Source organism: Macaca mulatta, chromosome 6 (genome assembly GCF_049350105.2).
Source record: "Macaca mulatta isolate MMU2019108-1 chromosome 6, T2T-MMU8v2.0, whole genome shotgun sequence".
NCBI classification, from domain to species: Eukaryota; Metazoa; Chordata; class Mammalia; order Primates; family Cercopithecidae; genus Macaca; species Macaca mulatta.
The window spans coordinates 169,098,578-169,120,615 of NC_133411.1; the positions used below are offsets into that span (position 1 = coordinate 169,098,578).

Genomic DNA, 22,038 nt, shown 5'->3' on the forward strand with positions numbered 1-22,038 from the left:
GAAGGACTTCCCATTCCACAGACCTGGTTCAGGTGCCCTTTACCACAGGGTCTCTCTGACCTTCACCCTGGCATTTGGAAGCCATCTCTCCCACTCTGCCTGGGCACCTGCCTCCCTCCTGGTAAGCTCCTTTGGTGAACTTGGGAGCTACTCATAGCATCTTTAAAGATCACCACTAGGGCTGGGCGCAGTGGCTTATGCCTGTGATCTAAGCACTTTGGGAGATGGAGGTGGGCAGATCGCTTGAGCTCAGGAGTTTGAGACCAGCCTAGATAACACGGTGAAACCTTGTCTCTACAAAAAATGCAAAAAACTTAGCTGGGCTTGGTGGTGTGCGTCTGTAGTCCCAGATACTTGGGAGGCTGAGGCGGGAGGATGGCTTGAGCCCAGGAGGCAGAGGTTGCAGTGCACTGAGATCACGCCACTGCACTCCAGCCTGGGGGAAAGAGCCAGACAATGTCTTTAAAAAATCAAAAAAAAAAAAAAAAAAAAAGAAGAAGATCACCATTAGGTGGCACTCTGCCACCTGCCTGCCATTCCTTGGATACCTGATGTGTTTGGGGGGAAGGAGCAGTGAAATCTTGAGTGACTGGGCCTTCGTGTGGCTGTGTGTCACCTAAGGGTGACATGGCATGGTGAGACCTTCAGCCTCCCGGATCCTCGTATCCTCATCTAGGCAATGGTGATAATCCAACTAGCTCATGGTGGCGTTGTGAGGGCAAAAGAGGAGTAAGGATAAGAGCATGAGGAAAGTGCCAAAGACAGGGCCTGCCGCATAGTAAGTGTGCACAAAGGAGCTATTAAAGGCTCTTCTTGAAAGATCTACTGGTGAGAACTGGCACATACAGGGTAGGGCTTTAGAGCAGGGAGAAGTGTCCAAGCCTGGCTATGAACGAGCTTTTCCTGGGAAACCTCCCATCTCAGACCTGCTGGACCTGACTCTAGGTAACAAGACCATGGACTGCCACTGGGACATGCTCCCTTGCTAGGTATGACCTGGGAGACCGTTCCAGTCCCACCCTCTCATTTACAGATGGAGAAACTGAGCTCTAGAAAAGGGAAATTACCTGCCTAAGTCCACACAGCTGGGGAGCAGCAGAAGGCCTGACTTCCAGATGTCCTGCCTGTGTGTCTCTGACAAGGGCAGGGGCCTACAACCAGCCATAGTTGGCCCAGGAGAAACCTGGCCACTTGAGTTCTTCCTTTGAAGTGGGACCTGGGTTGGAGGGAGGTGAAGCTGTCTCACCTGAGCCCTAAAGAAGGGGGGGGTCCACTTATTTCCAGTGGTCCTTGTGGAATTCACTGCTGAATGATGATATCACATGTCCCAGGCTTCCTTACCATACACCTGAACCATACACCAGGTTGGCAGCCTTCCCCTTAAAATGAGGGGACAGAGGTTCAGAATGGAGAGAGGGTTATCGTCAAGACCAGACGCTCTCAGACCTCTCACCTCTCAGGCTCTGTGTTCTTGTCTAGATTCCACTCTTTTTTTTTTTTTTTTTTTTTGAGAGAGAGTTTTACTCTTATTGCCCAGGCCAGAGTGCAGTGGTGCAATCTCCACTCACTGCAACCTCTGCCTCCCTGGTTCAAGTGATTCTCCTGCTTCAGCCTCCCAAGTAGCTGGGATTACAGGTGCCTGCCATGATGCCTGGCTAATTTTTTGTGTTTTTAGTAGAGAGAGGGTTTCATGTTGGCCAGGCTGGTCTCGAACTCCTGACCTCAGGTGATCCATCTGCCTCGGCCTCCCAAAGTGCTGGGATTACAGGCATGAGCCACCACACCCATCTTAGATTCCACTCTAACTTAAAATGTTTTATCGGCTATTTGTTAAAATGTTTTAAATTTGATTTAAAAAAGTTTAAAAAATTAATTTCCTAGAAAGCACAGAATCCCAGCTTATCTGGAAACATGGAGCTTACATCTCTGAAAGATAATACCAGGTAGAGGCCGGGCGCCGTGGCTCATGCCTGTAATCCCAGCACTTTGGGAGGCCGAGGCCGGCGGATCACGAGGTCAGAAGATCAAGACCATTCTGGCTAACACGGTGAAACCCCGTCTCTACTAAAAATACAAAAAAATTAGCAGGGCATGGCGGCGTGTGCCTGTAGTCCCAGCTGCTGGGGAGCCTGAGGCAGAAGAATGGCATGAACCTGGGAGGTGGAGCTTGCAGTGAGCCGAGATCGTGCCACTGCACTCCAGCCTGGGTGACAGAGGGAGACTCCATCTCAAAAAAAAAAAAAAAAAAAAGAATACCAGGTAGGAACTGAGTAGACATCATATCCATCATATCCTCTAGGGGGACACTGACTTTACATTACAGCTCGACACAGTCCCCACCACCTCGCACTGTCAGTTATCCAGCTGGATTTGCACACACATGGTACCTACCTGGCCCTGGTGGGCATTTGACCTGAGACACCTACCAAATGCTTTGCTGCCTTCTGCTGAAATTCAGTTCACAAGGGTCTACTCTGAGGAACAGACCCTGGTTCATGAGGGCTGCTAAGATTCTCTTCCAGGCACCTGGTGCCAGGGATTGCCTCAGAAACACAAGGATGCTGGTTGCTGGCAAAGAGGAGGGCAGCTCTTTAGGCTGTTTGACAAGCTGGATGGTACCTGGAGCTGGTCTGAGCCAGCACTGAGGCAGGTCCCCTCCTGGGGGAAGGTCTGGGGAGGCCCCAAGCCTGGTCCCCGTCTTCCCCTTCACAGATGGGGCTGGGAGCTCAGGGAGCCCCTCCCAGATCCGAGCGTATTAGAAGCAGACAGATGGAGCCGCAAATCATGTTAGCCGGTGGCAGATGTGCAAGGAGCTACGGTTCTGTGTCTGCTGGTGAGTGTGCTCTGAGAACCCCAGCCATGAATCAGGAGTGTGAACGCCAGGCAACTCTTTGCTTTTATGAACCCGTGTCCATGGTCCTGCCCTGGTGGGGTGTTCCCTACCAGGCGAGTGGCTGGCCAGCTGGGCCAGCCACGGAGCCTTTGCCTCTGGCATTCCAAAGCCATTGAGTCAGGAGCACAGGATGGTGGCAGATTGAGACGGCGTGGGCTTGAACTGTGGCTCCTTCACTGCCGCTGCTGTCCTTAGGCAAACAACCTCTCTGCGCCCTTATTTTCTGATCTGTAAAACACAGCTAATAATACTTCCTATTTTGTAGGGTTACTAGGATGGCTGTAAGAAATAGTATGAGCAAGTGCCTGAAACACAGTAAGTACTTAACAAATGCCAGCTGCAATGACTATTGCCACCGTCACCAGGAGCTATTATTATATGGGGTGGTGGGACGGGAGGTAGTTTAGGGCACAGCCGTAAAATCAGGTAAACAAATTAATGCAGTCATTTCGGATGGTTTGAATACCATGCAGAAAATGAACAGCTAACAAGAGAATGACTAGGGTTGTTACAAAGGCCTGTTCGGGAGGTAGCATGTGAGTTGAGACCTATGGCAGGGTTTCTTAGCCTCAATACTATTGCCATTTGGGCTGGACAATTTTTGCCATGAGGGGCTCTCCTGTACAGTATAGGATGTTTAGCAACATCCTGGACCTCTACTCACTATATGCTGGTAGTATCTCCCCTCAGTTCCAACCAAGTGGGTGTACAGACATTGACAAATGTCCCCTGGGGGTCAAAAATGACCCCTGTTGAAAATCACTGATATAAAGGGTGAGCAGCAGGCCAGGCGCTGTGGCTCACGTCTGTAATCCTAGCACTTTGGAAGGCAAAGGCGGGAGGATCTCCTGAGGTCAGGAGTTTGAGACCAGCCCGGCCAACATGGTGAAACGTCACCTCTACTAAAAATACAAAAATTAGTTGGGCATGGTGGCGCTTGCCTGTCATCTCAGCTACCCGAGTGGGTGAGGCAGGATAATCACTTGAACCCAGGAAGCGGAGGCTGCAGTGAGCTGAGATGATGCGACTGCATTCCAGCCTGCGTGACAGAGCAACTTTGTCTCAGAAAAAAAAAGGGGGGGGGGTGAGGAGCCAGTCCCACAAGGACTAAGGGGAAGAGCAGAAATAGCTTTGGAGAGATGGACTTTGAACCCTAGGGCAGGAGGAACTGGAACCCTGACCCTAACCCTAACCCAGGCATTCAGTCGGCAGTGCTAGTTTGGAAAGAAGCAGATTCTTCTTGGAAAAGAAGTCTGGGTGTCCTAGCCCTTCACACAGCTAAGCCAAAGAAATGCTGCACAGAACGAAGAAATACTAAGTATAGGTCTACGACTCACATGGTTCAGACATTCAGACGGGGATGCTGCTTCCTTACTCTCATTTGAGTTTGGGAACCAGTTCCTGAAGTTAATCCTTCAATGTTTCTTCAAATAAATCACATGGGCAGTCTCTGGGTGCCTTTGTGCACGGAGAGATGGCAGAGCAGGTGCCTAAGCCAGTGCTGTTTGTGTATCTGGGTAACATCTGTTGGTCACCCATTGCAGAAGCAGTTTTCAGATCAAAACATTTCAAAGGCATAGGCATGGTGGCTCTCGCCTGTAATCCCAGCACTTTGGGAGGCCGAGGCGGGCAGATCACCTGAGGTCAGGAGTTTGAGACCAGTCTGACCAACATGATGAAACCCCATCTCTATTAAAAATACAAAAATTAGCTGGGTATGGTGGCATTTACCTGTAATCCAGCTATGTGGGAGGCTGAGGCAGGAGAATCAGTTGAACCTGGGAGGCGGAGGTTGACTGAGTCAAGATTGCGCCACTGCACTCCAGCCTGGGCGACAGAGCAAGACTCTGGCTCAAAAAAAAAAAAAAAAAAAAAAAAAGAAAGCCAAAAAACATTTCAGAGAATTGGAGGGTAGACAGCACGGTGACATCTGGGTATGAGATAGGGAATCCCCTGACTACTGAGGGCACAGCTGCATGAAGAGGCACGACATTCCCATGAGCCACGTTGCCCAGCAGAGATAGGAATAGAAAAAGCAATCAAGTTAAAAGCTGCAAAGCTAAAATTGAACTACTTGAGAGCTGTGATCCACAAAACTAACATTAATGCAGATCCTTATTATGGAAATGGCTGCCTTTTGAGACGGTGTACCTACCAGCAGTGTGTCAGGTGCCGCAGAACGTTCTTGGGGGAAGCCCACCGAGGCTGGTCTGTACCCTGCTGCGGCCAACCTGACAAGACCCCAGCCTTCGGCTCTGCATCTCTCAGTGGACAAGCTAAAGTATAATAGTGTTCCACAGCCCAAGGTCCTAGCTCTTTCTTCACTGACTTACTGTTTCTTACCTTAAAAAATAATTGCAGATGGAAATCAGTTGTGTTTGGCAGAAGACTAAAAATCATTGATTCAGACAGTTTCTGGGGTATATTAAGTGTTCTTAGATTAGTTGAGCCTCTCACTTTGTCCCAATTACAAAAATAGTGGAACAAACAACATAAAACAACAAAACAAAACACAATGGAGTAAAACCTCCCTTGAAGGCCCAGGTCAGTATCTAAGCCCACTAAGACTTAAGATAATCGGGTCTGCCTCTTCAGTGGGTTTGATGATGGCTGGAGGACAGGCGCCCTCTGCTTCCTGCACTACTTTCATCTTTTTGCCCTAGGGCTTTTTATGGAGTGACAATAGCTCCGCCCATAGGAGCTCACAGTCTAGAATCGTTTTAATTCACACACACCCACAGTGCACACTTGTATATTTAAAAGATAGGGAAGAAGCTGTGTGGGTGGCTCATGCCTGTAATCCCAGCACTTTGGGAGGCCGAGGCGGGTGGATCACTTGAGGCCAGGAGCTGGAGACCAGCCTGGCCAACATGGTGAAACCCTGTCTCTGCTAAAAGTACAAAAATTAGCTGGGCATGGTGGCACGCATCGATACTCCCAGCTACCGGAGGTTGACGCAGAATTGCTTGAACCTGGGAGGTGGAGGTTGCAGTGAGCCAAGATTGGACCACTGTACTCCAGCCTGGGCAACAGAGTGAGACCCTGTCTCAAAATAAAAAATAAAAAAAAGGAAGAAATAAAAGATTTGGAATCAGTCTTTAGCAACTTTAATACTTCTTGATTTTTTGCCTAGTTTATTTCATGAGGAGGTCAGCTCATTTGCTCCCATTTGAACCATGCTGCCTCTGAAACTTAATTACATCCAGGAAGGACACTTGTATGCTAGTTGATCCATGGTCAGTTGTGTAATAGGTCTGTTTCTATACGCACATGTAACCCAAATGTCAAATATAAATTGGGTTAGGTGGGAAAAATAATTTAAAAAGTTGGAAAAAGTTCTATTACGTTGACATGCTTAAATATTGGTATATTAAGTATTCTTTCATCAGCATTTCATATTTACTGGCAAATACAGGTACTTTCTGTATACTTTGAGGTAATTCTGTTAAATTCATATAGATGTCAGAAAATACTTTTCAAAATAAACTCGACTAGGTGTAGTGGCTTATACCTGTAATCTCAGCACTTTGGGAGGCCATGGCAGTCAGATTGCTTGAGCTCCGGAGTCTGAGATCAGCCTGGGCAACGTGGTGAAACCTCATCTCTACAAAAAATACCAAAATTAGCTGGGTATGGTGGCAGGTGCCTGTAGTCCCAGCTTCTCAGGAGGCTGAGGTGGGAGGATCCCTTGAGCTCAGAAGGTCAAGGCTGCAGTGAGCTGTGGTTGTGCCACTGCACTCTGGCCTGGGCCACAGAGCGAGACCCTGTCTCAAAATAATAATAATAATAATAATAATAATAATAATAATAATAATAATAAAATTTAAAAAACAAAATAAACTGGGGAGTTATAAAAATACAACTGAGATATAAAAAACAAAGAAATCATAAACCTGAATGACCAAGAAGCTGGCCAAAAGTGCAGATTCCGGGTCCCCACCCCTCCTAGAGAAGGCTCCAGGTCATTCTGCAGCTTGCTTAGGCTTGAAAACCTCTGAATTTAACCCGATGCCAGCCCTGGGAGGAACTTTAAGGCTGTCCTTTGTGCTTTGTAAAGCTTTCATAGCCATCCTCCAGCATGGGAACGAACACAATCTTACATGGAGCACCCAAGGGTGGAAGACAGACAAGTGGCACAGCCTCCCCACCACCCCCAAGAGCTTAGACCCATCCACCAACTTGACCATCTCCATAGTAACAGATGGAGAAATGGAAGCCCAAAGAGGGAGGGATTTGTCCAAAGTGAAGTGGTGCTCTTGGTAAACCCAAGACTTACCTTGTCTCTGAATCCCCAAAACCTAGAGCTTACTGCCTCACCTGGCCTTGCACAAGGCAGGTGGTGAGCACTGCCCTCAGCCCCTGCCTTGGCGGTGTCAAACACACTCCTGGGTCTGGGCTGCAGCCTCAGGCCCTGAGCTCATCTTCCCTTTCCTCCCTTGTCTAATCCAAGGCATCTGCACTTAGCAAATGTCTCAGTCCCACTGTGACACTGGCTCTCTAGGGTGGTTCTGCTGGAAGCTGGGTAGGTAGAGGGCAAGACAGAAGTCTCGAGTGAGACTCCCTTCAAGGAGGAGTGCGAATCTGACATTTTTCATAATAGCTGATGCTATATCCCATCCATTCTACATTTACATATTTTGACATTTAACGCTTCTGAAATAAGAATGCAATATATAATCAATGGTATCTTGAAAACTGCCTAATGATTTAGTTTTCTAAAAAGTCTTAGTGCATAAAATAACAGTGCATCTTACAAAAAGCTGGTCTTATGCTTGAAGAAACATAGTAATTGTCTCCTTTTTTGGAGGTACTGGCCTTGATGTACATTACGTTACTTAATCCTCTTGAGAACCCTATGAGGCAAGGTCTGTTATCACTCCCATTTTAACAGGTGAGAAGACGGAGGCTCAGAGAGAGGTTGGGTCAGCTGCCTTCCAGCGGCTGGTGAGTTGTGCCATTGTTAACTTTATGTGGCAGCTCGGCTAGGCTATGGTGTCTGTTGTCTGGCCAAGTACTAGTCTAGGTGTTGCTGTGAAGGTATTTTTTTAGATGTGATTAACATTTACAATCAGGTGACTTCAAGAAAAGCCTCCATAATGTGGGTGGGCCTCATCCAATTGATAAAAGGTCGTAAGAGCAAAGATTGCGGTCTGCTGGAGAATAAATTTTGTCCCAAGACTGTAACACAGAAATCAACGAGCCTGAGTTTCCCGCCTGTGGGCCTGCCCTACAGATTCTGAACTCTACTGCAACATCAACTCTTACCTGAATTTCCATCCCCCAAATTTCTGGCATGCCCCAGAAATTTTAGACCACAGCCTCCGCAACCATAGCCAATTCCTTAAAATCAATCTCTCTCCATATATATCCTATTGGTTTCTTTGGAAAAACCCTGAGATGGTGTTGGAGCTGGGGTGTCAAGCCTTACACACCCCTCCGCTGGCCTCTGTGTGCCTAGGGAGGCCCAGCTCCCACTCAGAGGGCAGGACTCAGCTCCCGAGGTCTTGCTGCTGCCCCCAACATTCCACCCCCTAGCATAGGGAGATGCCCACCAGGGCTGATCTGAGAGAGGGAAGGAGGGGCCGGCCCAAGAGGGGATGCCTAGGACAAGAGGCGAGAGACCAAGAGCAGGTGACGTGTTTATTGTGGGACACCTCTTTCTGGGTGCCGCGCTGGCCGTGAGGGAACCCTCACGATCCCCAGGCCCCAGAACAGACAGACACAAGAACTTGAATCCAAACTGCTTGCACATAAATAGAAGGGAGGTTGGCAAAGGAAAAAAAGAAAAACAACAAACAAACGTGCAGTCTCCTATGCTAGTGTGACACGGTGGCAGAGTCTTATCCACACCCCGTCTCTTTTCTTACTGTCTCCACGCTGAGATTTTCATTTGCTCTGGAAAGATTCACCATCTTCAGATCTGACTCAGCAGCATGCAGCTGTCTTCCTGGCGGCCCCAGGCACAGTCTCCAGGACTGGCAAGGGGCTAAGAAAACCAAGACAGGTATTCCTCAAACAAAACAAAAATTGCTTCCCCGGTCCTTTGCATCTCCCAGTTCTGATGGGTGAACGATGCGTCCTCCAACCCCAAACTAAACCAAAGAACATGCTAAGCACAAGCTGCGAGTCAGAATAAAAAACATATTGCACGTGGTTACAAGAGTCTTCCTGAGAGCCCCCTCACTGCAGATCCCTAAATACTGGCTTTTGATCCAACCAGTCACTTGCCTATCAACGGTGGTATAATATGCCATGTACATCCCACACCCCAAATCCAGTGGGACTAAGCAAATCTTCCACATTGCTATCCTTTGCTATCAGCCACACTCAAAGCCGAGACTGGGTTAAACTCATGCACTGTTAAGTATGTGGTGGAGAGAGGTGGGAATTGTTTAAATCTTTGTCTTCCTTTCAACGAGCTTCTCCCTCCCTGGGTAGTCATTAAAGTTCTAGAGGTGAACACAGCCTCCAAGACGTGGAATCTTCTGGAACCGAGAGCTGGGAAAGTGGTTCTCTCCAACCATATGCTTTCCAAAAGGAAGCTCTGTGGTTACCTGCCGGTCCGTCACAAGTTGGGTTCAAACTTGGGTTCCAACTTAACAGCCCTCATGTGGGACAGGCAGTGTGGCGATTAAATTTGTTTTTTTCTCCAAAGGAATTTTCAAGTATCACCAAATCCCTGATACAATGTGTAAACAAGACATCTTACGAAACAGAAAGCAAGACCACTTTGGGAAGCAGCAGCACATGAAATTATCTAAAAGGCTGAAAATGGTTTTAGGTTCAAAAACAAAGGCAAGACAGCCACCCACTGTGCCTTGCAAGGCAAATGCTCAGGCATACACACAAACTCAGGCCCCTCTGCACGGAGCCAGAGAAAGAAAAGCACCCAATACGGCATCCTCCGGGGCTCCTGAGAACACGCCAGGCTGCCCCTCCTTTTTCAGCGGTGTAGCTGCCATCAGCAGAGTAGAGAAGTCTTTAATGCTAAAAACTGGACGTCCTTGAGATCAGGGGTCTGTGTCCAGTTCCCACTCTCCTGGCCTCTTACCAAGTCTTTCTTGATTCACTGGCCCCTGCGTGGGGGGATGGCCACCAAGCCATCCTTTTGTACCCCAGTCACACGTGGCAGATGTTTCTCAGAGGAATGCTCTCGGGTGAGGTATGTTATTGAATGTTTTGCTCTGGGTCAGGTTTATTTAAAAGGAGCACAGACCCTCCACATTCCAAGGCTCTTCAGGGATGGCCTCCTGCTGCCTCACTTGGTTGAGCTCTCCTCTTCAGTGTCCTCTTCCTCTGCCCAGATCTCCAAGGCTTCCTCGTGAGGTCTGGAGGTCGCCTATCTGTCAAAGCAGCCAGTGGGGAACATGTGGCTCCCACTGAAGTAGCTGCTTCCGTAGGTGGTGGCGAGGCAGTGCCTGGGCTCAGCTGCAATGGCCATCTGCATGCTAAGGGACGCAGGGATGGGCACGGGACACATATCCAGGGGCTGGAGAGGGAGGTACGGGGTGTGGAGGGATGAGCCTGTGCTCCCCGAGAGCAGGCTCCCCGAACGGTGGGCCTGCAAGGAGTCCCGGTAGGCCAAGCATAGGTCCTGCACGGGGGTCTGGAACTGTGCCAGGGTGGTCGCTGGCTGGCCGAGGGCCGGGTAGGCTGGTGGCTGGAACAGCACTTGGGTGGGGGTGGGGGGTGTGCCGGGCACCATCGCCAAGGCCTGGCTCTTGACGGCTACGGCATCCTTGAGGACGTTGTCATACACTCTGAAACAAGAAGACCTGGGTGAGAACTGGAGACCAAAAGCCACCAGATACCTGTGTGTGCCTCTACCTGCCTTGCTAAGTGGGACTGGAAGAGATGCTGTGTGCCCTGTGTCCACCAGGCCTTACCTGGCTGTGCTCACTGTGTGTGGCACCGCTCCAGCTGTTCACCAACTAGATTCAGGCCTTGGCTCTCAGCTTGGATCTGTTTCCTACAGAAAGCTTCTTCTGGCCCCTCCAGACTAGACTGGCTGTCCCCGCAGCCCCACGCTGACTCTCTCCACAGTCAATACCCCAGAGAGTAACCTGCTCCAGCGGGTAACTTCTAGTTACCTGGCTGCCAGGAGGATCACGCCTGCTTGTGCTCACCAATGCATTCCCTGCGCCTGGCACTGGAGTGTTCCTGGGGCCTGAATGAACCCAATCTCTGCTTTCCAGGCAATTCTGGGCCAGCTCCGTCCCGAGCAGGGTCACTCCTTAGCTAGCTGATACCAACCAAATTGACCCGAGGCCTAGGATTTTTCACCTGAAAAGGGGGCTGGAACAGAGACTTTTGCCATCTCAAAAAAAGCTTCTCATATAGCTTTTTGGGAAAACAAAAAAATTAGAGGCTTATATAAGGCATGCACCGACACTCAGACCAGGCTTTGGGGACCTTCTCAAAAACACAAATTTTAAAACAAGGTCTAGGGAGTAGGACTGACTTTTCAGAGGAATGAGAGAAAGGCAGCCGCCAGCAAAGCTTCCCACATCGGGGAAGGCTCTCTTCAGGGGTCTAAGGGCTTCTGCTCTGCCCACACGGCCCACCCGTCAGTCAGGCCAGCATCCAGGATACGCGGTGCCTGGCAGGTGGAAGGGGAACTGGACAGTGTGTGCCTACTGGGAACGGCTCTGTCCTGTCTGCCTTGCTCCCTGCAGTGACTGGGGCACGTTTGCCTCCAATGTCAGTTTCAGGGTGTTGGGCCCATGATGCCTTTAAATATCTTCTCTGACACACTGAACATTTCCTCCCCGAGATTCCCTGTGGCGCTTAGAGGAAGTCACTCGGAGCTTACCTGGCTAAGAGGTCAGCTTTGTGACCATGTCCGAGGAAAGTAGCTTATAATGGAAGTCCTTCAATGTGATTATCTATAAGATTACACTGGGACTTAGATCAAATAGCCTAGACATTTAAAGGTGCAAGCAACCCTCTTCTCCCTTGATGCCTGACTTTAAAGATGTAAACCCAGCCGGGCGCGGTGGCTCACACCTGTAATCTCAGCACTTTGGGAGGCCGAGATGGGTGGATCATGAGGTCAGGAGTTCAAGACCAGCCTGACCAACATGGTGAAACCCCATCTCTACTAAAAATACAAAAATTAGCTGGGCGTGGTGGCGCACGCCTGTAATCCCAGCTACTCAGGAGGCTGAGGCAAGAGAATCACTTGAACCTGGGTGGCGGAGGTTGCAGCGAGCCGAGATCGTGCCATTGCGTGCCAGCCTGGGCAACAGAGTGAGACTCTGTCTCTAAATAAATAAATAGCAAACCTGAAGCTATCCAAAATAGGAAGAACTAGTTCTTGAAACCCCACTTCCACCAGGAGTCACCATGGCCCACTTTCCCTGAGACCCTGTAGCTGGAAGAACCACCACAAGCTTCAGACTCAGGAAACTGCCTGTGGCCTGAGGCAGGCCTCAAGGCAAGAGGAACCTCACTATTTCAGAAACACAGGATTCAGGGGAGAAACTTACACCAGCAGGATTTCAATACACGTGCTGAGGTGTTCCAGGGAATAGCTTGAGATCCTCTGCAGGTCTCTGGTCCAGTAGGGAGAAAGCTGCAGGCAAATCCTGGAGGCCCCAACACAGGCTGCAGCGACCACAGAAGGCTGGAATTTGTAGAATACGTGATCTGAAAGAAAGCCATGGAGGGAGTCAGCATCCAAATCCTCCCCTTGAAATCCCAGGCCCACCCTGAGAATGGATGGACAAATGAATCATTTTCAAGGCTGTTCATCGCCACCCTATAAATAGGATGGAAAATTAGAAACTGTGAAGTTCCATTTTTGAATCTTAACGTTGGCTCTTGGTTTGGGATTTCTTTTTTGTTGAGACAGGGTCTCACTCTGTCGCCTAGGCTGGAGTGCAGTGGCGAGATCACGGCTCACTGCAGCCTCAACTTCCTGGGCCCAAGAGATCCTACTACCTCAACCTCTTGAGTAGCTGAGACTACAGGTGGGCACAAACACATCTGGCTAATTTTTGTATTTTTTTGAGAGATAGGGTTTCAGCACGTAGTCCAGGCTGGTGTTGAACTCCTGAGTCCAAGCAATCCTCCTGCTTCAGCCTCCCAAAGTGCTGGGATTACAGGTGTGAGCCACCAAACTCCCAAAGTGCTGGGATTACAGGCGTGTGACCAGTCTGGGATTTCTGACAGCAGCCTGGAATAGTGTTTTCAAAATACTGTCCAAGGCTCCCAGGGAGGAGCAAAGAGCTTGCTGATATTCTACAAACAGAACTGCAAAACATTTGTCCGAAATTTCTTTGGTTATTATGAGAGAATGACACACTATTTCAAAGGCTTCTGTTTTGGGGTATGACTAAAAGCTACTTATTAATTGTAACAATGCCTGGCCCATAGTAGGCACTCAGTGAAAATCTAGTGAATGAATGGTTGTAAGACTTTGATATTTATAACTAAAATTGGCACTTAGGTTGGCTGAGGAATCTTAACATCCAACTAAGATATCTGGCCACAAGGCAAAGCTGGTACTAAATATGTGCAAAGGCAAACAGTTGAAATTTCTACAGTTTTCCTGAATACCACTGGATTTTCAGTTTATTACTATGTTATCTTAAATTGTTCATGATTTCTGCTTGGAGCAGTGGCTCACACCTGTAATCCCAGCACTTTGGGAGGCCAAGGCAGGCGGATCACGAGGTCAGGAGTTTGAGATCAGACTGGCCAACATGGTGAAACCCCGTCTCTACTAGATACAAAAAATTAGCCAGGCGTGGTGGCGGGCGCCTGTAATCCCAGCTACTTGGGAGGCTGAGGCAGGAGAATGGCTTGAACCTGGGAGGCGGAGGTTGCAGTGAGCTGAGATCGTGTCATTGCACTCCAGGCTGGGTGATAGGGCACAACTTCATCTCAAAAAAAAAATTTTTTTTGTCATGATTTTCAATTACTTCCACTTTTGCCTTTTAAAGATCAGTTCATAGGGCAGCTAAACAACAACAACAAATTTAAAAAATAAGGTTATCAGTCAGGGTGGTAATACGGTGATAGAAACAATCATTCAGTCAGACTCCCCAGGTTCAAATCCTAGCAATGAGCAGGGCATGGTAGCTCTCGCCTGTAATCCCAGGAGTTTGAGACCAGCCTGAGCAACATGGTGAGATCCTGCCTCTAAAAAATTTTTAAAAATCGGCTGGGCACGGTGGTTCACACCTGTAATCCCAGCACTTTGGGAGGCCGAGGCGGACGGATCATGAGGTCAAGAGATCAAGATCATCCTGGCTAACACGGTGAAACCCCGACTCTACTAAAAATACAAAAAATTACCTGGGTGTGGTGGCACATGCCTGTAATCCCAGCTACTCGGAAGGCTGAGGCAGGAGAATCGCTTGAACCTGGGAGGCAGAGGTTGCAGTGAGCCAAGATTGTGCCACTGCACTCCAGCCTGGGCGATGGAGCAAGACTCCGCCTCCCCCCCAAAAAAAAAAAAAAAAATTAAAAAAATCCTAGCAATAACCTTGGGTAAGTTACAGCATCAGTTTTCTCTTTTGTAAAATATGATTAATGGAGGTGATTTTGGTGTGGGGTTGCTGTGAGGTTCAAATGAGATAATGTGTGCAAAGCACTGAAGCAAGACACTTGGCACGCAGTAAATGCTCAGTTAATGCTTGGGATCACAATCACTGATTTTTTTTTTTTTTTTTTTTTTTTTGAGACGTTTCGCTCTGTCGCCCAGGCTGGAGTGCAGTGGTGGGATCTCGGCTCACTGCAAGCTCCGCCTCCCAGGTTCACACCATTCTCCTGCCTCAGCCTCCCAAGTAGCTGGGACTACAGGCGCCTGCCACCTCGCCTGGCTAGTTTTTTGTATTTTTTAAATAGAGACAGGGTTTCACCATGTTAGCCAGGATGGTCTTGATCTCCTGACCTCATGATCCGCCCGTCTTGGCCTCCCAAAGTGCTGGGATTACAGGCTTGAGTTTTTTTCTTTTTTAGATGGAGTCTTATTCTTGTTGCCCAGGCTGGAGTTCAATGGCACAATCTTGGCTCATTGCAACCTCCACCTCCCGGGTTCAAGTGATTCTCCTGCCTCAGCCTCCCAAGTAGCTGGGACTATAGGCGCCCACCACCATGCCTGGCTAATTTTTGTATTTTAGTAGAGATGGGGTTTCACTATGTTGGCCAGGCTGGTCTTGAACTCCTGACCTCAGGTGATCTGTTTGCCTCAGCCTCCCAAATTGCTGGAATTATAGGCGTGAGCCACCATGCCCAGTCCAATCATTGATCTGGATACTCATGCCCATTTTAGTTTGTGGTAGGTTATGGGATGGTTGTATCAGCAGTATTTTTTTTTTTTTTTAAGATGGAGTCTCACTGGTCAAAATGGCTGGCACGAAGGCTGTTGCAGCATCAGGCAAGTGGCTGGATGGTATTCGAAAATGGTATTACAATGCCGCAGGATTCAATAAACTGGGGTTAACAAGAGATGACACAATATATGAAAATGAAGATGTAAAAGAAGCCATAAGGCGGCTTCCTGAGAACGTTATAATGACAGGATGTTTCACATGTAGAGAGCACTGGACCTGACCATGAAGCATCAGATCTTGCCTAAAGAGCAGTGGACCAAATATGAAGAGAAAAATTTCTACCTTGAACTGTATCTGAAAGAGGTTACTTGGGAAAGAAAAGAAAGAGAAGAATGGGCAAAGAGGTAATCATGTAATTGAAGTCTGTGGATGCAGCTCTTATGAAGATGGTTAAACTTGAAACAATCTTAAGAATTATTTGGTCTGCAGATACTTTCCTTTAAATAAATGTCTATTGTAAAAAACAAACAAACAAAAAAGATGGAGTCTCGCTCTGTCGCCAGGCTGGAGTACAGTGGCGCGATCTCCGCTCACTGCAATCTCCCCCTACTGCAATCTCCGCCTCCTGAGTTCAAGCAATTCCCCTGCCTAGCCTCCCAAATAGCTGGGAATACAGGCACGCACCACCACACCTGGTTAATTTTTTGTATTTTAGTAGAGACGGAGTTTCCCCACGTTGGCCAGGATGGTCTCGATCTTCTGACCTTGTGATCCGCCTGCCTCGGCCTCCCATTACAGGAGTGAGCTACCGCACCTGGCTATATCAGCAGTGTTTTTGACCCAGTTAACATCTAGATTCTAAAACACTGGGAAGAGCGAGTTTCAAGTAAGTTTCAAGTAACAGGGTAACTTTTATTGCTACATACTATCTACATGATGGCAGTATTTGAGAATAACCGATCTGCAAAATCTGTGCTATGTAATTCATTTGCAATGTTCCCGGTTACTGTAAGAAAAATTACCAGGTGATCTGTAAGCTTCTAGATTTCCAGCTGCCTGTACATAAGTTGCTATTTCTCTTTTACGTGTTACTGGTAACACACTGGGCTAATCCTTGCCCTTTCTTTGCTTGTCGCCTGCAAAGTAAGAGTGATCTGGGTGCACAGGCCCCAGTGAGAGGCCTGATCTGGATAGACATGCGTTTGAGAGCTGCCTGACCTTGACCCCTGGGTGGGTGGGGAAGGGGTGGGAGGTTCTGCCTTTGGGTCCCAGCTGTCACCTTGCAGGGTGACCTCTAGGAAGTAATGGGCATACTCCTTGAGGCACTCTTTGGTCTTGCGGGGGCAGGTGGTGGGCCAGGTGTGGCAGTGGTGGTCCTTCTGGCTGACGGAGGCCAAGAGGTAGTAGTCCAGGAAGTGGGCAGGCGTGGGCAGGCAGAGGTTCCAGCTGAAGGCCTCCAGGAGCAGCAGCTCTGTGCCGAGCAGCTCCTTCTTGGTGAGGGTGAAGTTCTGGCTGCTCAGGATCCTCGTGCTGTTTATTTGCTCCAACTTGGGGACATGGTCTTCCCGATCCTCGAACTTACCTGTGGGGGAGCAGGGGAAGCAGGGGTTACTGGAAGACATTTACCTGTACCCAGAAAGCTAACGGCCCACCTTACAGTGCCTGGACAGTGCTGGCAAAGAAGACAGAAAGCAGACAGGCCGGACTGAGGAGGAATAAGAGCACTCATTCCAGATCTGTCAAACCTAGGCTTGAATGTGCAAGCCATCACTTCCCACTGGGGGATCACGGCTAGGTGTCTCAGCCTCTCTGTGACTCAGCTTCCTTGTCTGTAAGATGGAACCTATACTTCCTAAGGCTTCTGTTAGAGTCAATGGGAAAATGCACACCAAATGCTCAGACCAGCCTCTGGAACACAGAAAGCAGGTGACAGTGGTCGGCAGCAGCTGAGGGCTGGGGAATAAGGTGCTCTCTCTGCTCTCCATCTGGCCCTAACCAATCCAACCTCCCGGCTAGAGTCAGCGTGGCCGCGCAAACCCGGCCCTGCCCCTCCACGGGTAGAAAAGCTCTCCAATGGCTTCCTGCTATCCTTGCTGTTGAATTCGAACTGTGTAAACAGGGTCTTAGTTTGGGTTCCCTCTGGTTTCCAGGTCTTGGAAGGTGAGCCCAGGAGAGCTCGGTAGGTGGGGGAAGAGAACAGGAAAGGGAAGAAAGCCCAAAAGGACACAAGGGAGTCACTACTGTGGACAATCCGAGCTTAATCCTACTGAGGAATTCTGAGAAACAGCCTAAGACAGGCCTCAGGTTATCCCACCCATGGGTTAAAGAGCAGAGGCATTTACATAGCAACCCCTGGCAGTCATCAGTTATGGATGCTCTGAGGGGACAATGTGGGGTCCTTGTGCCCTGAGGGTCGAGTCAGGGGCTGGTGAGGGGCATGACAGCTTCCACTGTGTGAGGCTCTGCAGAGTGTGGGCCTCTCCAGCCTCAATGTTCCTCACTCTGGGGAAACCACGCCACAGGTGGCCGTGGATCCCGTCCCTGGCAGTTCTTGCCTATAAGCCTTCATTGACACAGCCCCCCGGGCCCGGAGCACCCTTCCCCATCTCCTCCTCACTCAGCCAACCCTGACATGTCCTTCACCTCGAGTCCCCGCCTCTCACAAGTCATCCTCCACACCAGCCCCCTATACTGTACGACTCCCACATCAGGTGGTGAGGCCTTCAAGGGCCTGGCCTTGGTCTGATCACCCGTGACCCAAAGCCAGCCTCATAGGGTGTGGAGCTGCCACTAAGCAAATGCCAAAAGAGGCAGTGGGGCGACCCAGCTGACCTCAAAGCACACCTCAGTGCTCACGAAGGGAACAGCAAACAACACACGCACGCACCTGCTCCCAGCTGCAGGCGCCTGTGACCCAGTTCCCATCTCTCATGCTGCTTAGGGGAGATAAGGAAGGAACCACCACAGCAGATACAACACACTCCTGAGGATGGCTCAAAAGACGTCACCGCAGAATCAATCAACCGTGTCTCGGCAGGCCAGGGTTGCTCCCTTCTCGGCAAACCTTGCAGCAGCCCACTCAGTGGGTAACGATGACCTGACACAAAGCTCTGGTCTTTGATGCAGAGGAGTGGAAATGTATAAGACAGTGAAGGGCAGAGGCACTACCAGCCCCGCACCATGCAGTTTACAGCAAGCCCACATTCCATCTGGAGCCCAGTCGCTCAGCCTGCAATGGTGCTGTGTCCGAAGTACACACTTTCTTGTCTTGCACACAAGAGCTACTCAGGCAGGCCAATGCGAGGTCAAAGCTGCCCAAAGGGGAAGAGCCTCCTGCATGGCTGGAAATCCCAGGGTTGAGGCTCTGGCCGACTGGCTCCATTGGCTTCAGCAGCGCTGCCCGTCCCCACCCCCCAACACTCCCTCTCCAAGCACAGGATCCAGCCACGTGGGACTCCGACCCCTCCCCGACCCCTCCCCGGGCTGGGAATGCTCTTCCCCTCACCTCCCTTATCTGTGTCCTCCAGAGCTCAGTTTAGAGACCTCCAGGTATTAAAGGGACTTCTACACTCAGATTACTTGCTCAACATCCAAGTATTTTTTTTTTTTTTTTTTTTTTTTTTGAGACGGAGTCTCGCTCTGTCGCCCAGGCTGGAGTGCAGTGGCCGGATCTCAGCTCACTGCAAGCTCTGCCTCCCGGGTTTTTACGCCATTCTCCTGCCTCAGCCTCCCGAGTAGCCGGGACTACAGGCGCCCGCCACCTCGCCCGGCTAGTTTTTTGTATTTTTTAGTAGAGACGGGGTTTCACCGTGTTAGCCAGGATGGTCTCGAACTCCTGACCTCGTGATCCGCCCGTCTCGGCCTCCCAAAGTGCTGGGATTACAGGCTTGAGCCACCGCGCCCGGCCAACATCCAAGTATTAATATTAATGGCTGGCATCTGATTCTAAGCCTCGTAAGAACGGGAACTGAGTCCGACCCATTTGCTGCTGTGCCGGCAGTTCTCAGCACATGCCTGGCACATAGTAGGTACGCAATAAATATTTGTTAAATGAATGAATAGTCCTCTCAGGAAAGAGATATTTTAGGCCATTTGAATTTTTCTCTGATGATCTTGTATTTCCCAGTTTTTCCTCCAATGATCATGTATTCTTTGTGCAGTTTTTAAAAGGAAGAATTTTATTTATTTATTTTTTCCAACAGCTTCCCTGAATCTTGTGCCGAGCCAGTCTTGGTTGCATGCACTCAATAGAAACGAGCTCTCTTTCCCTCCCCAGAGCAGGGTGGCGAGGTGCAGGTGCACTGTACTGGGGTGGCACTAAGACCCTTGCACAGCACTGCTGGCAGCCAGCAATCTCTCAGAACTGGCAGATGTGCTCAGTCAGATTAGTTTCCTCCTCCCCTCCCCGCTTTTCAAACCTTTCAGAGCTCTGCTACCCGGCCCAAGAGGATTATCCTCCAATGGAAGGCACCAAGGATTACTGCAGAATCTGATTTCACCTGCTCCCTCTGCTTCCTGGGGGCGCACCACACGGCAGGCCACAGCCAGGCAGAGCTGGGTCTGAATCCTCAGGAGTTTGCTCTGGACCCACAAGCACTAAACTCCACAGGCTGTTTATTTGCTTATGATGTAGGACCACGTCCCACGTGAAGACAAAACGGTGCTGCAGAACGGAAAGTGCTTCACAAGCCCCCAGTACACAGAATGGGCTGTGCTTCCAGCTGGCCACGCACTGGCTCCTGGCAGGAACCTTCTAGGTAGGTTCTTTACGATCCTCAGAGGCTCAGAGAAGAAGCTGATGGGAGAACTCAGCTTTTACACCCAGAAGCAGACTTCAGAGCCCCTGCTTTAACCGCTGGCCAGGCCAAGCCCAGGTGAGCGACTATCCCGTAGCACAACACATTTTGCAGCCAGAAAAGATTTTATGAGTTTCCTGATGCTGCACGTGCCTGGCAGACATTTCCTCCCCTCCTCCCAGGACTGTGAGTGGGGCTGGCTCGTTGTCCCCAGCGCTGCCACCGCCAAGCACTGTTACTCAGCTGCTTTCTCCTTATCAACAAACTGCACAGGCAACAGATGCCTAGAAGACTTTACGCGAGTCCCCTGGGAGAGGCTGGGAACAGAATTCTGAGTCTTTCTAAGCCAGACAATAGCCACAGATTCTCCGACTCCTTTGATGCACTTTTGATTTTGAAATTTTTCAAATCAGAGAAAAGACGAAAGAGAACAATGAACACATAAAACCCTTCACCAGACTCTGCCCTTGCTGACCCTGATCCGTGTGTGCTCTGTCTAGGTGTATTCTGTCTGTAAATACTGGTTTTGTTGGACCATTTCTAGTCAAGTTGCAGACATGACATGCCGCCCCCGAACACTTCAGCATCTGTTCCTGAGGTCATTTTCCTACAAATCGTAATGCTTATTAGCATTTCTAAGACATGAACATTAATGCAATCACATTTTCTAACATTCAGTCCACATCTGACTTTCTCCAGGGGTCCTAAAAATGCCTTTTATAACCTTTGTTTTGTGTTTTTGGATCCAGAATCCAAACTAGGTTCACACACGGAGTCTATTATCGCTGAAGTCCCCTTGTTTCGTTTGTTTTCCATGACACTGACTCTGGGAGAATCTAGGCCAGTTGTCTTGTAAAATGCTCCACATTCTGGATCTGTCTGATTGTTTCCTCACAATTAGATGCAAGTCAAACAGTACAGGCAAGAAAATGACAGAGACTATTCTGTCCTCACCCACTGGACCACAGCAGGAGTCCTAGGCAACGTCACTTTGTACCAGCCTACGGTAGATCACTTGATTAAGGTGGTGACACAAGACTGCTCCAGTTCAAGGTACCAGCTTCCCTGGGAAATTAATAAGTAATCTGTGAGGGGACACTTTGTGAATATCCTGTTTCTCAACAACCTTTGGCTCAATGGCTTTACATCCATGGATGATCCTTTTCTGAATAAATTATTATACTGGGGGTTGGGGGTTGAAAAGGAAGTTTTAAAAATCCTATCATTCCATCTACATTTTTCTTTTTTGATGTTCACATTGTCCTAAATTGGAACAGCAGGAGCCCTATCAACCTCCTTCTTTTTTTGAGACAGGGTCTCACTCCTGTCGCACAGGCTGGAGTGCAAGTGGCTCAATCTCGGCTCACCGTATCTTCAACTTCCTAGACTCAGGTGACCCTCCCACCTCAGCCTCCTGAGTAGCTAGGTATACAGGCACACGCCACCATGCCTGGCCAATTTTTGTATTTTTAGTAGAGCCCGGACTGGTCGAATTCCTGGGCTCAAGTGATCTGCCCGCCCCGGCCTCCCAAAGTGTTGGGATTACAGGCATTAGCCACTGCGCCTGGTCACTATCAACATACTTAAAAGATTAAAAAGCATTCTAAACCTACAGAAGCACTTCCTCTGGCTCTCGGAGGCCAGGCAGATGCACGTGTACCCTTAGTGTTGGTGGTGCTGGTGGTGCCTGTAAGTGGTGCCTCTTATGTGCCTTCCTTTCTGCACCTGGCTGGCTGATTCCTGACACCACTTCCTGAGGCTGGCACACAGAGCTCCTGGGCAATTCGTGGCAGGTGAGGATGATCATGCGTCCATCCATGTGGCCTACATGCTTAACCACAGATGAGGCCGTGGTGGCAAAATGCTATGGATCCAGCTTATAGACCGGCTTTTTTTTTTTTTTGAATTAGAAAAAACTTGTGAGAACACATAAATATACAGTTTACCATTTTTCACTGTACAGTTCAGTGGCATTATACGGACATTCACAATGATGGGCAGCCATCACCACCATCCCTCTCCAGAAAGTTTTTCATCTTGCTGAAACTCTGTCCCCATTAAACAAGTC

At 49.2% G+C, this 22,038-nt stretch overlaps 1 protein-coding gene and 1 pseudogene across 3 annotated transcripts in view; one reads left to right on the forward strand and one right to left on the reverse strand.

Moving 5' to 3' along the window:
• Positions 1-8,519: 8,519 nt before the first annotated feature.
• Positions 8,520-22,038, reverse strand: part of CCNJL (cyclin J like) — a 62,356-nt gene continuing 48,837 nt past the window's right edge. For all 3 annotated transcript variants that reach the window (XM_028849883.2, XM_001084076.5, XM_028849884.2), the window contains exons 4-6: positions 16,454-16,756; positions 12,382-12,541; positions 8,520-10,653 (exon numbers count right to left, since the gene is read on the reverse strand). In XM_028849883.2, the coding sequence (XP_028705716.1) occupies positions 10,233-10,653; positions 12,382-12,541; positions 16,454-16,756 (884 nt within the window). In that variant the 3' untranslated portion in view covers positions 8,520-10,232. The remainder of the gene's footprint in view (positions 10,654-12,381; positions 12,542-16,453; positions 16,757-22,038) is intronic.
• On the forward strand, positions 15,239-15,716 carry LOC695669 (cytochrome b-c1 complex subunit 7 pseudogene; annotated as a pseudogene).